Source organism: Sus scrofa, chromosome 14, assembly GCF_000003025.6.
Source record: "Sus scrofa isolate TJ Tabasco breed Duroc chromosome 14, Sscrofa11.1, whole genome shotgun sequence".
Taxonomy (NCBI): Eukaryota; Metazoa; Chordata; class Mammalia; order Artiodactyla; family Suidae; genus Sus; species Sus scrofa.
In genome coordinates this window covers 66,599,636-66,613,804 of record NC_010456.5, presented here as the reverse complement: position 1 = coordinate 66,613,804, position 14,169 = coordinate 66,599,636, and the positions used below count along the sequence as shown (strand labels likewise).

The 14,169-nt window shown below is 40.3% G+C and overlaps 1 protein-coding gene across 4 annotated transcripts in view; it reads right to left on the bottom strand.

The window, feature by feature from the left end:
* The window catches only part of NRBF2 (nuclear receptor binding factor 2), a 39,267-nt gene that overhangs the window by 15,769 nt on the left and 9,329 nt on the right, over positions 1-14,169 (bottom strand). For 2 of the 4 annotated variants that reach the window (XM_001925540.5, XM_013983288.2), the window contains one exon: positions 3,112-3,196. The exons of 1 other annotated variant lie outside the window; for it this stretch is intronic. In XM_001925540.5, the coding sequence (XP_001925575.3) occupies positions 3,112-3,196 (85 nt within the window). Of the gene's footprint in view, positions 1-3,111; positions 3,228-14,169 lie in introns of all 4 variants that reach the window. One more of the 4 variants, XM_005671026.3, reaches the window with a different exon arrangement.

The window sequence follows — 14,169 nt, the reverse complement described above, 5'->3', positions numbered from 1 at the left end:
ATAGCAATGAAATTAGATGGAGCACACCCTCACATCATGCACAAAAATTAACTCAAAATGGAGTTCCCATTGTGGCTCGGCAGTAACAAACTCAACTACTATCCATGAAGATGCAGGTTTGATCCCTGGCCCCACTCAGTGGGTTAAAGATCCAGTTTTGCCGTAAGCTGCATGCAGTGTAGGTCTCAAACTTGGCCTGAATCCGGCATTGCTGTGGCTGTGGCATTGGCCAGCAGCTGCAGCATAGATTCCACCCCTAGCCTAGGAACTTCCACATGTCATGGCTGTGGCCCTAAAACGTCAAAAACAAACAAGCAAACAAACTCAAAATGGCTAAAAATTTAAACATCAGACATGACACCATGAGACTCCTAGAAGAGAATATAAGCAAAACATTCTCTGACATAAACCACAGCAATATCTTATTTGATCCACCTCCTAAAACAATGACAATAAAAACAAAAATAAACCAGTAGGGCCTAATTAAACTCAAAAGCTTTTGTAAAGCAAAGGAAACCATTAAACAAAACAAAACAAAGAAAAAGACAACCCACAGAATGGGAGAAAATCTTTGCAAACAATTCAACTGACAATGGCTTAATCTCCAAAACATACACAAACTCATTCAACTCAGTAACAAAAAAAAAACCCAATCAAAAAATGGGTGGACGACTTAAATAGACATTTTTCCAAGAAGCCATACAGCTAGCCAGTAGGCACATGAAAAGATGCTCAACATCGCTAATTATTAGAGAAATGCAAATCAAAACTAGAATGAAGTATCACCTCACACCAATCAGAACTGCTATCATTAATAAAACTACAAACAACAAATGCTAGAGAGGGTTTGGAGAAAAGAGAACAATCCTACACTGTTGTCAGGAATGTAAAATGGTACAACCCCAATGGAAAAGAGTATGGAGGTTGCTCAGAAAACTCAGTATAGAACTACCTACCGTATCCAGCAATCCCACTCCTGGACACAAATCTGAACAAAACTATAATTCAAAAAGACACATGCAGCCCTATGTTCATCGTGACACTATTCACAATAGACAAGACAGAAAAAAAACCTAAGGAGTTCCCGTTGTGGCCCAGTGGAAATGAAATCTGACTAGCATCCATGAGGACAGGTTTGATCCCTGGTCCCACTCAGTGGGTTAAGGATCCAGCGTTGCCATGAGCAGTAGTATTACAGATCACAGATGTGGCTCAGATCTGGCATTGCTGTGGCTGTGGTGTAGGCCAGCAGCTATAGCTCAAATTCAACCCCTACCCTGGGAACATCCATATGCCATAGGTGAGGCCCTTAAAAAAAAAAAAAAAAAAAAAGACAAAAAATTAAAAGTAAAAACAATCTAAATATCCATCGATAGACAAATGGATTAAGATGTGGTACACATATACAATGGAATACTACTCAGCCATAAAAAAGAACAAAATGATGTCATTCACAGGAACATGGATGCAACTAGAGATTATCACACTGATTGAAGTAAGTTAGAATGAGAAAGACAAATATCATATAATATCACTCATATGTTTAATCTAAAATATGGCACAAATGAACCTATCTACAAAAAAGAAACAGATACACATGATGTGTCCCCCCAAAGGGGGGAGGAGGAGGGAGTGGGATAGACTGAGAGTTCGGGTTTTGTAGATGCAAACTATTACATTTAAAATGGATAAACGGGAGGTCCTCTTGTATAGCAGAGGGAACTGTATCAAATCTACTGGGAGAGACTATAATGGAAAATAATATAAAAAAAGAATGCATACATATGTATAAATGAGTTACCTCACCATACAGCAGAGATTGGTACCACACTGTAAATCAAACCATAATTTAAAATATCAAAAAAATATGTAAATATTTTTTTGTCTTTTTAGGGCCACACCCACAGCACCCATTGGAGGTTCCCAAGTCAGGGGTCCAATCGGAGCTGTAGCCGCCAGCCTACACCACAGTTACAGCAATGCCAGATCTGAGCCACTTCTGTGACCTACACCAGAGCTCATAGCAACAGTGGATCTTTAACCCACTGAGCGAGGCCAGGGATCAAACCCACGTCCTCATGGATGCTAGTTGGGTTCATTAACCACTGAGCCACAACAAGAACTCCAAAAAAAAAAAAATTTCTTTAATAAGACTTGAAATTTTCTCTGAAAATTTCTGACTTGCAGGCAGAAATCACTAATAAAGAGGACTTATCCAAATCAGGGACCACTGTGTTGTGGCTATTTCAACAGTAAAGCAAAACAGGAGGAGCAGACTCTGTCAGGAAAAAACAGGGCTTTGATCATATTAGCCTAGGGGAAAAGGAAAGTGCCTCCCTCTAGCAAGAAGACTACAGGGCTTGCTCTAAGAAAGGCAGCCACACCAATTCTGCATACAGTACCTACACCCCCAATGATTTTAGATTTGTAACTAAGCCAAGAGGGTACAAAACAAACCCAGAACATCTGTTTCTGAGTTCAACACATGCTAGCTTGTATGACTGGGATAAAATTAGTTGCTTGGTAAGAATCCAACAATTCTAAATTTCATACCTCAAAGAAAGCTATCAGAGGCATACTATAGACATGAATGAACAGATGAAACATTCAGAAAGGAAGCTAATGAAAGACCACAGGAAAGAATTTCATTCAATGGGTTTTGTCTTACCAGCATCTTAGAAAACAGAAACTCAGTGAAAATTAATTGGTTGTAATTAAATTAGTTATTACTTTCAGAACCCAAAATGGCTAAATATTTGAAATCTAAACTCCTCTATAATAAGATGAATTGGCAGAATCCTTGCAATCACTTCTGTCTGTGGGGATTTTCAGGCTCAGAAAGCTGTGTCCAGGCACCATTTACCAATATGACATATTCAATCTTCACAGTTTAGAAAGACTGGGTTAGGAGGAGCTGGAAAATCTAACATACTCACTTGAAAAATAGTCCAAGCTGTGTTCCAGTGGGTCAGGAGTGTCAACGTGGTATATGGAGGGCAACAATACATCATACTCTTGTGAATTTCATTTTAAATAAAGTGTTGAGAGATACTGGAAAAAAGAAATTTCCCTGAAGTTTTAGACTCAGTACTTCTTAAAAAGAGTACTCACCTGCAGCCTTTTTGTGACAAGAAATAGCCTCTTCGTATTTCCCTGCAGCTAATAAACGATCTGCTTGTCTGCTCTGTTGATGAGCCTAGAAGACAAACATTCCTGAGTTGCTCTGACTTAAAAAAAAAAAAAAAAAAAAAAATCAGAAGATGACGACAAATACTGCTGTTTGTTGCCACACATCGAACCACTACAGCTCTATCACAAACTGGGGAAATCTAGAGTTTCCTGGTGGCTCAGCAGGTTAAGGATTGGCAGTGTCACTACTACAGCTCAAGCTGCTACTGTGGTGCAGAAGAACTTCCAAATGCTGTGGGTGCAGCCAAAAAAATACATAAATCTAGGAAAATCCTAATGGGCAGGATCTGAAAGGACTGGCAACCTCTCTCAATTCTACTAATAAAGAATCAAGGTTAACACCAGGCACTAACTCCTTCAGTGACCCACATTCTTGAGAGAGTAAACAAGAATTATAATCAGATTGTTACTCAAAATGTGTATTTTCTTGGTTTTTAAACTCCTTTCAAAATGAATTATTTTGTGGACACTTTCACTTGTCTATATATAGTTTAAAACCTATAACCATAAAAATTACTACATAATAAAGTTCAAATTTCTCTTGTATCAACTCATTCTTCCTTTTCAGCATTAAAGTTACCAGTTACTTTTTAATATTTTCATTTTTAAAAATTTTATTGAAGTACAACTGATTTACAATGTTGTGTTAATTTCTGCTGTACAGCAAAATAATTCAGTTATATACATACACTTACCATTCTTGTTCATATTTTCTCATATAGGATATCACAGAATATTGAGAAGAGTTCCCTGTTCTATACAGCAGGTCCCTGCTGACCATCCATTCCACATACAATAGTGCTCATATGCCAATCCCAAACTCCCAATCCATCCCTCTCCCACCTACCACTCCCCTTTGTTACCTTAAGCTTGTTTTTGAAGTCTGGGAGTCTGTTTCTGTTTTGTACCCAAGTCATTTATGTCATTTTTTTAAGATTCCATATGTAAGTGTTATCATATGATATTTGTCTGTCTGATTTCACTTAGTGTAATAATCTCTAGGTCCATGCATGTTGCTGCAAATGGCATTATTTGGTTCTTTCTTATGGCTGAGTAATAATTCATTGTATATAGTATACCACATCTTCTTTATCCATTCCTCCACTGACTGGACATTTAGACTGCTTCCACGTCTTACCTATTATGAATAGTACTGCAATGAACATTTAGTGTTCGAGTATCTGCTATTTATGTATGTGTTTGGGTTTTGTTTGTTTGTTTTTTGCTTCTTAGGGCTGCACCTGCTTCATACAGAAGTTGCCAGGTTAGGGGTCAAATTAGAACTGCAGTGGCCAGCCTACACCACAGCCACAGCAACTCAGGATCCAAGCCACATCTGCAACCTATACCACAGCTCATGGCCAACACTGGATCCTTAACCCACTAAACAGGGTCAGGGATAGAACCCGAGTCCTAGTTGGGTTCATAACCTGCAGATCCACAAGGGGAACTCTTGCGTGTGTTGGTTTTGTTTGTTGTGTTTTGGGGGGTTTTTCTGTTGTGTTTTTTTCTGGGGGGGGTTGTTTGGTTGGTTTTTTGGCTGCACTCACAGGCATTTGGATGTTTCAAGCCAGGGACTGAATCTGATCCACAGTTGAAAGTCTAGCCGCTATAAAGTCAATGCCAGGTCCTTAACCCACTGCACCACAGTGGGAACTCCTATTTATGCTTTTTTTTTTAAGATAAAAAATGTGCAGAGTTCCCATTGTGGCGCACAGGGAACTACATCCAACCACTTGGGATTGAATATGATGGAAGATAATATAAGAAAAAGAATATATCTGTATATATGACTAGGTCACTCTGCTGTACAGCAGAAATTAGCACAACAAAGTAAATCAGCTATAATTTTTTAAAGAGTCATGCTCAGTGTAAAATAGAAGACAAAGGTAGGGAACAGTACAGTTCTGGCAATGCATGCTGAAATTCCATTTTTGTAAGGAAGAAGCAAGCAACACTCTTTAAAAGATTATCCCTTTCAATTGTTTCAGAGATGGAGTTCCCTGGTGGCCTAGTAGGTTAATGATCTGGTGTCGTCACTACTGTGGCTCAGGTCATTGCTGTGACAAGGGTTCAACCCTTGGTCTGGGAACTTCTGCATGCAACGGCCATGGCCAAAAAAGAAAATTTGAGAGTTCCCGTCATGGCTCAGTGGTTAGCGAATCCAACTAGGAACCATGAGGTTGCAGGTTCGATCCCCGGCCTTGCTCAGTGGGTTAAGGATCTGGCATTGCCGTGAGCTGTGGTGTAGGTTGCAGACTCAGCTCGGATCCTGCATTGCTGTGGCTCTGATGTAGGCTGGCGGTAACAGCTCCAATCAGGCCCCTAGACTGGGAACCTCCATATGCCATGGGAAGCGGCTCAAGGTAAGGCAAAAAGACAAAAAAAAAAAAAAAAAAATTAATTAAAAATTTTTTCTAAATCTTAATTTATTCCTAAAATAATAGTGGATAATAAGAAATGACTCAAGGTTTAGGAGTTCCTGTCGTGGCTCAGTGGTTAACGAATCCAAATAGGAACCATGAGGTTGCAGGTTCGATCCCTGCCCTTGCTCAGTGGGTTAAGGATCCGGTGTTGCCATGAGCTGTGGTGTAGGTTGCAGATGCGGCTCGGATCCCGCATTGCTGTGGCTCTGGTGTAGGCCGCCGGCTACAGCTACGATTGGACCCCTAGCCTGGGAACCTCCATATGCCGCGGGAGCAGCCCAAGAAATGGCAAAAAGACCAAAAAAAAAAAAGAAAGAAATGACTCAAGGTTTAAAATAATTTTAACTATGGAGTCTCAGAGTTAGCAAAAAACATTTTCCTAACACTGGAGCATATATAGTACCCACAAATAGTATAAATCTTTTGAGAAAGAAATGCACATGAAGAAGAAAGCTGAGTTATCATCAATATGATTTCTCTAAGGAATGTATTCTGAAAGTACAGCTAAAGCAAGTGGCACTCAATCAACAAGTTCTAGGTATGGCGAAAAAAAAAAAAAGGGAGTGGATCCGCACATGCCTTTACCTTTCTAAGCTATGAAAGAAGCCCTTCTCTGAAATCCCCAAGTTTTAATTGAGATATATGAACTATTTGTACATTTTGAAAATTAAGCCCTTGTTTGTCACCTCATTTGCAAATATCTTCTCCTAGTCCTTAGGCTGTCTTTCAATTCCATTTATGGTCTCCTTTGTTATGCCAAACTCTGTAAGTTTGATTAGATGCCATTTGTTTATTTTTGCTTTTATTTCTATTTCCTGGTGAGAGTGACCTAAGAAAGCATTTCTATGATTTATGTCAGAGAATGTCCTATGTTCACTTCTAGGAGTTTTAGGGTGTCCTGTCTTATATTTAAGTCTTTAAACCATTTTAAGTTTATTTTTGTGTATGATATAAGAATAAATTATATCTAGAACATCAAAGAAACAAAAATTTCTCAAGTGCTGAGAACAAGACCTCATGGCTCTCCCAACTTTCCTAAAATCTCCCCACATGAAATCCAATCCTTGACCTCTGCCAGTTCAAGAGTTCCTTCTCGTGGGTTTTTTTGGGGGGGCTCAGGGGGGTGCACTCATGGCATATATGGAAGTTCCCAGGCTAGAGGTCAAATCAGAGCTACAGCTACAGGCCTACTCCACAGCCACAACAACACAGGATCCTTAACCCACTGAGCAAGGTGAGGGATCAAACCTGAGACCTCAGATACTACTAGGGTTCGTTTCTGCTGAGCCACAACAGGAACTCCTAGTTTTAAACACACTCCTATTTTAGGTTATTTGGTGTCACAGCAATCAAATTCCTTATTAAAAAATATAGGTGTTCCCGTGGTGGCTCAGCAGTAACGAACCCAATGAATATCCATAAGGATGTGAGTTTGAACCCTGGCCTTGCTCAGTGGGTTAAGGATCTGGCGTTGACATGAGTTGTGGCATAGTTTGTAGATGTGGCTCCAGAACCTGCATTGCTGTGGCGTAGGCCAGTAGCTATGGCTCCAATTAGACCCCTAGCCTGGGAACTTCCATATGCTGTGGGTATGGCCCTAAAAAAAAACAAACAAAAAAACCCCCAAAAAACAAGTCCTACCATGCTCCTGTTAGACATCCAGCAAATGCAGACTCTAGATATAATTTGACTGCCTAGGTTCAAATCTCATCTTGAGCACTTATTAGACATATGAACTTGGCTTTCTAACTTTCTGCCCAAGTTTTTTCATTTATAAAATGAGAATGTTAAAGTCGTCCCCCCCCTCCCCCATCATGGCGCAGCGGAAACAAATCCGACTAGGAATCATGAGGTTTCAGGTTCCATTCCTGGCCTTGCTCAGTGGGTTAAGGATCCAGCGTTGCCGTGAGCTGTGATGTAGGTTGCAGACACGGCTCAGACGCCACGTTGCTATGGCTGTGGCATAGACCGGCGGCTACAGCTCTGATTAGACCCCTAGCCTGGGAACCTCCATATGCCTCAGGTACAGCCTTAAAAAGCAAAAAAAAAAAAAAAGAGGATAATAAAAGCATTAAGTATGTACCATCATAAAGTTTACAATACCGTTGGAGAGACTAGACTAAACTACATTTTATTTCCAACTGAAGATATTGCTGAGAAAGCTGTTTCAGTAGTAATTCTTATTTTTATTATTTATTTAGTTTGCTTTTTTAGGGCCGTACCCATGACATATGGAAGTTCCCAGGAGAAGGGGTCAAGTCGAAGCTACAGCTGCCAGCCTACACCACAGCCACAGCAACACAAGATCAGAGCCGTATCTGCGACCTACACCAACAGCTCATAGAAACAACGGCATCTTTTCATTTTTTTGTCTTTTTGCCTTTTCTAGGGCCGCTCCCGTGGCATACGGAGGTTCCCAGGCTAGGGGTCGAATCAGAGCTGTAGCCGCTGGCCTATGCCAGAGCCACAGCAACACAGTATCTCACCTGCGTCTGTAACCTCCACCACAGCTCACGGCAACGCTGGATCGTTAACCCACTGAGTAAGGCCAGGGAACAAACCTGCAACCTCGTGGTTCCTAGTCGGATTTGTTAACCACTAAGCCACGATGGGAACTCCCCCCCACCATCATCTTTAACCTGGCTTCAGCATAGGGCACAACTGTGGTCCTGGATCTGATCACTGGCCTGGGCACTCCATATGCTGTAGGGTGGCCAATCAATCAATCAATAAAAATAATGATAAATATAATGCTATTAGAAAAAGATTGCTGATGCAGCTCAGATCTGATGTTGCTGTGGCTGTGGCGCAGGCCGGCAGCTATAGCTCTGATTGGACCCCTAGCCTGGGAACCTCCATATGCTGCAGGTATGACCCAAAAAGAAAAAAAAAAAAAAAAAAAAAAAAAAAAAAACCCACAGGATAGCCACAAACCTTCAATTTGTAAAAAATGCAACATCCACAATTAGACAGGTTCAGGTCAAGTACAGATCTCCTCCTTTAGGAAGAGATAAATGAAAACTGAATTCAACCCCTAACCTGGGAACCTCCATATGCCAGGGGTGTGGCTCTAAAAAGACAAAACAAAAAACAAACAAAAAAACCCCACAAAACTTGGAATAGGAGACCCTATGAATGGGGCCTTGAAAGATGCTTAGGACATGTGGAAATGGTGGACAATCTTTCTGCCTTGGCATACAGAAAAAAAAAAAAAAAAAAAAAAAACAACCAAACAAACCTGGACAAACACCTGGAAAAGGTCTGACATTCTTGTCTCAGCTCCAGCATTAACAATCTGCAAGCTGCATGCATCAGAATAGGGTTGAGGGGGAGTTCTTGCTATGGCACATCGGGTTAAGTACCCAGTGTTCTCTCTGGCCTCCAGCGGTGGGTTAAGGATCCAGTGTTACTACAGTCGTGGCTCAGATTTGACCCCTGGCCATGAACTTCCATATGCCACAGGTGGAACCTTCCCCCAGCCCCCCCACACACCCCCCCCCACAAAAAATAGAATTTAACAGGATGTTCTCATCTCAGTGTCAAGGTAGCAATATCTGAGAAGTACAATAAAGCTAAGCACAATAAAATGAGCTGTGCCTGTACTAGTAAGGGGTCTGATTTTGTAATCGCAAACCTAACAAAAACCCAGGACCAGACGGCCTCACTGATGAATTCTACCAAAACCTCAAAGAATACCAATCCCTCTCAAATTCTTCCAAAAACAGAAGAGTAGAGAACACTTCCAAATGATTTTACAAGGCCAGCATCACCTCAATACCAAAGCAGACAAGACCACACACACAAAAAGACAAACCTACAGGCCATTATTCCTGATGAACTCTTGTTCATCATACAAAAATCCTCAGTGGAGTTCCCATTGTGTCTCAGCAGGTTCAGAACCCAACATAGTACCCATGAGGATGCAGGTTCGACCCCTGGCCTCACTCAGTGGGTTAAGTATCTGGTGTTGCCACAAGCTACAGCATACAGCTGCAGCTCCAACTTGACCCTAGCCTGAAGGTGTGGCCATAAAAATAAAAAAAAAAAAAACGACAACAAAAAACCCCCAAAACTCTCAGTAAAATGCTGGCAAATGATTTCAAAATCACACTGAAAGGATGATACACCATAATCAAGTGAGATTTATCCTAGGGAATACAAGATGGTTTAACAAATCAAACTGATCCAAAAATCAATGTGATGCCACATTAACAAAAAGAGGGGAGTTCTATTTTGGTACAGTGGTTTAAGGATCTGGCATTGCCACAGCTGTGACATAGGTCATAGCTTCAGCTTAGATTCGATCCCTGGCATGGGAACTTCCATATACAACAGGTAAGACCATAAAAAGAAAAATCCCATTTACAATTGTATAAAAAAATACTTAGGAATAAATTTAACCAAAGAGACTAATGACCTGTACATAAAAACTACTAAGCTGTTAATGAAATAGACAGGAAGAATTAGCATGTAAAATGTACAGGAATTCCCATGGTGGCTCAGTGATTAACAAACACAACTAGTACCCATGAGGACTCGGGTTTGATCTCTGGCCTCGATCAGTGGGTTAAGGATCCCACGTTGCTGTGGCTGTGGTGTAGGCTGGCAGCCACAGCCTCCAATTCGACCCCTACCCTGGGACCCTCCATATGCCGTGGGTGTGGCCCTAAAGACAAATAATTAAAATAAAATAAATGAAATAAAATGTCCATATTACCCAAAACAATAATCAGATTCAATACAATTTCTTTTTACACACACACACACACACACACACACACACATATATATATATATTTTTGTCTTTTTGCCTTTTCTAGAGCCACTCCCGCAGCACATGGAGGTTCCCAGGCTAATCAGAGCTGTAGCCACCGGCCTACGCCAGAGCCACAGCAACGCTGGATCTGAGCCGCGTCTGCAACCTACACCACAGCTCACGGCAACGCCGGATCCTTAACCCCCTGAGCAAGGGCAGGGATCAAACCCACAACCTCGTGGTTCCTAGTCGGATTCATTAACCACTGAGCCACGACAGGAACTCCTCAATGCAATTTCTATCAAAATCTAATGGCCTTTCTCACAGAAAGAGAAACAATCCTAAAATTTGTCTGGAAACACAGAAGACCACCAAACAGCAAAAGCAACCTTGAAGAACAAAGCTGGAGGCTATCTTACAAAGCTATAGCAATCAAAATAACATAACACATAACATAAAAATAGACACAAAGACCAGTGGAACAGGAACTGTATTCAATATCCTATAATAAACTATAATGGGAAAAATATGAAAATGAATGTATATTATACATACACATATAAATGAATCCCTTTGCTATACACATCAGAAACTAACAAAATATTATAAATCAAGTAGACTTCAAAAAAATTAAAAAAAAAAAAAAACACACCAATGGAACAGAATAGAGCCTAGGAGTCCCCTGGTGGCCTAGTGGTTAAGGATCCAGCACTGTCACTACTGTGTGGTGTGGGTTCACCCCCTGGCCGGGTAACTTAGCATGCCTCAGGCACAGCCAAGGGAAAAAAAAAAAAAAAAAGCCTCAAAATGGATTAAAGACTTGAACATAAATCCTAAAACCATAAAACTCTCAAAGAAAACAGTCAGAAAGTGCTTTGACATAGTTCTTAGCGATAATTTTTTAATTGATACTAAAAGCAACAAAAGCAAAAATAATTAAGTGGGGCCACATCAAACTAAAAAGTGTATGCACAGCAGAGGAAATTATCAACAAAACAAAAAAAGGGAACCCACCAGATAGAAAATATATGCGAACCATACATCTGATAAGGGGATAATATCCAAAATAACATAAAAAATTCTCACAAATAAACAGCAAAAAAAAAAAAAGAGGGAGTTCCCGTCGTGGCGCAGTGGTTAACGAATCCGACTAGGAACCATGAGGTTGTGGGTTCGATCCCTGCCCTTGCTCAGTGGGTTAAGGATCCGGCGTTGCCGTGAGCTGTGGTGTAGGCTGCAGACGCGGCTCGGACCCAGCGTTGCTGTGGCCCTGGTGTAGGCCAGCGGCTTCAGCTCCGATTCGACCCCTAGCCTGGGAACCTCCATATGCCGCGGGAGCCGCCCAAGAAATGGCAAAAAGAAAAAAAAAAAAAAGAAAAACTAACTAGAAACAAACAGGCAGAGGATCTGAACAGACATTTTTCCAAAGATATACAAATGGCCAACAGGTATTTGAAAACACGCTCACTGTTTAATTTCATTTAATTTTAGGGAAAAGCAAATAAATCAAAACCACAATGAAATATCACCTCATATATACTAGAATGGCTATTATCAAAAAGATAAGAAATAACAAGTGTGGGCACAATTCCAGGAGGCACACCCATAATGCAGCAGCTTTGTATACACTTAAGTACATGTGTACTGGCCATTATGTAAAAATTTCTCATTGTGGATCACAGTCAAAACAAATGGGCAAAAAACTGATCTATCAGAAAGATTAGGTATTTTAGTCAGAATCAATCTAGCTTTCATATCTATCACCACTTACTCTGCAGTTCAAAGCTGTTATCCATAAAACGGGTGAATATTTCATACAGCTAAGAAAACAAGAAATAATACATTTAAGTGCCTGATGTCAATCCCAGCACTAAGTTAACTATTGCTAAGTCTTAGTGCTCTACTGCCTTCCCCAAAGCACTTCCGTTAAGCTTAGAATGGCTTGTGACAAAATTTTCCTTGTTGTTTTTCAAGGCAACAAATCAGTATGGTCCAAACAGCCTTTTTTTTTTTTTTTTAAACCTTTAAGATTTTATTGCCAATATAACTAACATGGAATAGTTACAAAGACCCCATATGGCCCGACTTTGGACCATATCTTATTCCTTTTCTTAGATGAGACTAACTGACCACTCTAAAGATCAGTTTCTCAACAAACATATTCTCAGCATCCTTAAAAGGGCCAAATACATAGAATACAATTGTGGTCCTACAGTCACACGGACCCTATTCTTCCAATTTGCAGAGTAGGTAAGCAAAGCATGAGCAACATGGTCATGTGTAAATTAAAGTGTGACATCACTTTCCAAATAGGCTGCAAAAAAATTGAAGAACTACAAGTTTTGACATTTGCTACCAGCACTCACACACACTGCCAAAACTAAATGTATAGAAAAAAATGACTAAACATACGCTATGTAATTTTATGTTACAATCTCTCCATATTAAAAATTGACAAAAAAGATGCATGTAACAGAACTTAGAGTTCAAAAACTATTTTCCCCTGCTTAAAAACAATTTATACTATTGTTCTTTTGACCAACTTCAAAAGCAAGAAAATTAGAATAGGATACTTGTACTATATATATTAAGATGACTAATTCAAACTGATCTTTCATATTTTAAAAATCACTATGAAGAAATAAGCCTAAACACCCTTACTGAAAACCTAACATACAAGAAGCAATAACAGGAGTTGCCCTGTGGCTCAGTGGATTAAGATATGGCATTGCCACTGCTGGGATTCTGGTCACTGCTACAGGGTGGGGTTGAACCCTGGCAGGGAAAATTCACATGATTTGAGTATGGCCAAAACAAAAACAAAAACCAAAAAAAGAGCAGCATCACTAATTACTGATATAGAATCTAAAGTTCAATATGAATAAGGAACATACTAAAGTGAAAATTCTAAGTATATTAATGAAGAAGCGTCACTAGAAAGAAGTTATGAAATCAAAATAAGATGTGGCCTATAATGGCAGTTCCCTTTATGGCTCAGAAGTTAACAAATCCAACTAGGATCCATGAGGATGTGGGTTTGATCCCTGGCCTCGCTCAGTAGGCTAAGGATCTGGCATAGCTATGAGCTGTGGTGTAGGTTGCACATGCAGCTCAGATCCTGTTTTGCTGTGGCTGTGGCACAGGCCGGTAGCTGTAGCTCCAATTTGACCCCTAACCTGGGAACTTCCATGCGCTGCATTTCTGGCCAAAAAAAAAAAAAAAAAAAAAGTGGTCTATAATGTATTTGAATCACTGATCTAACTACATAATTTCTCTCTGTCTAGGCCTATTTATCTGTAAAACTGGGAGTAGTTCTTACTAAATTCCAAAGTTGCTCCGAAGACACATGATCAGAAATCTAGGTACTATAACAAGTCCTTATGCAATCAATTTGGACTACACTCTGATGTCATTAGAAAAAGCTTTCATATGAGATTTTCTTTCCTTTTTTTTTTTTTTTTTTTTTTTAAGGACCGCACCTGCAGCATATGAAGTTCCCAGGCTAGAGGTTGAATCAGAGCTGCAGCTGCCAGCCTACACCACAGCCACGGCAACATGGGATTTGAGCTCCACCACAGCTCACTGCAACACCAGATCCTTAACCCACTGAGCAAGGCCAGGGATCAAACCCGCATTCTCAGAGATCCTAGTTGGATTCATTTCCACTGAGCCACAACAGGAACTCCTAATGGAATTTTCAAAGGCACTCGAAATCACAGCATTGAGAAGTATTACTCATGTTGAGTCAACTGGATACTACACTGGTTATCTGCTGACACAAAAGAACGACAGTCTTTT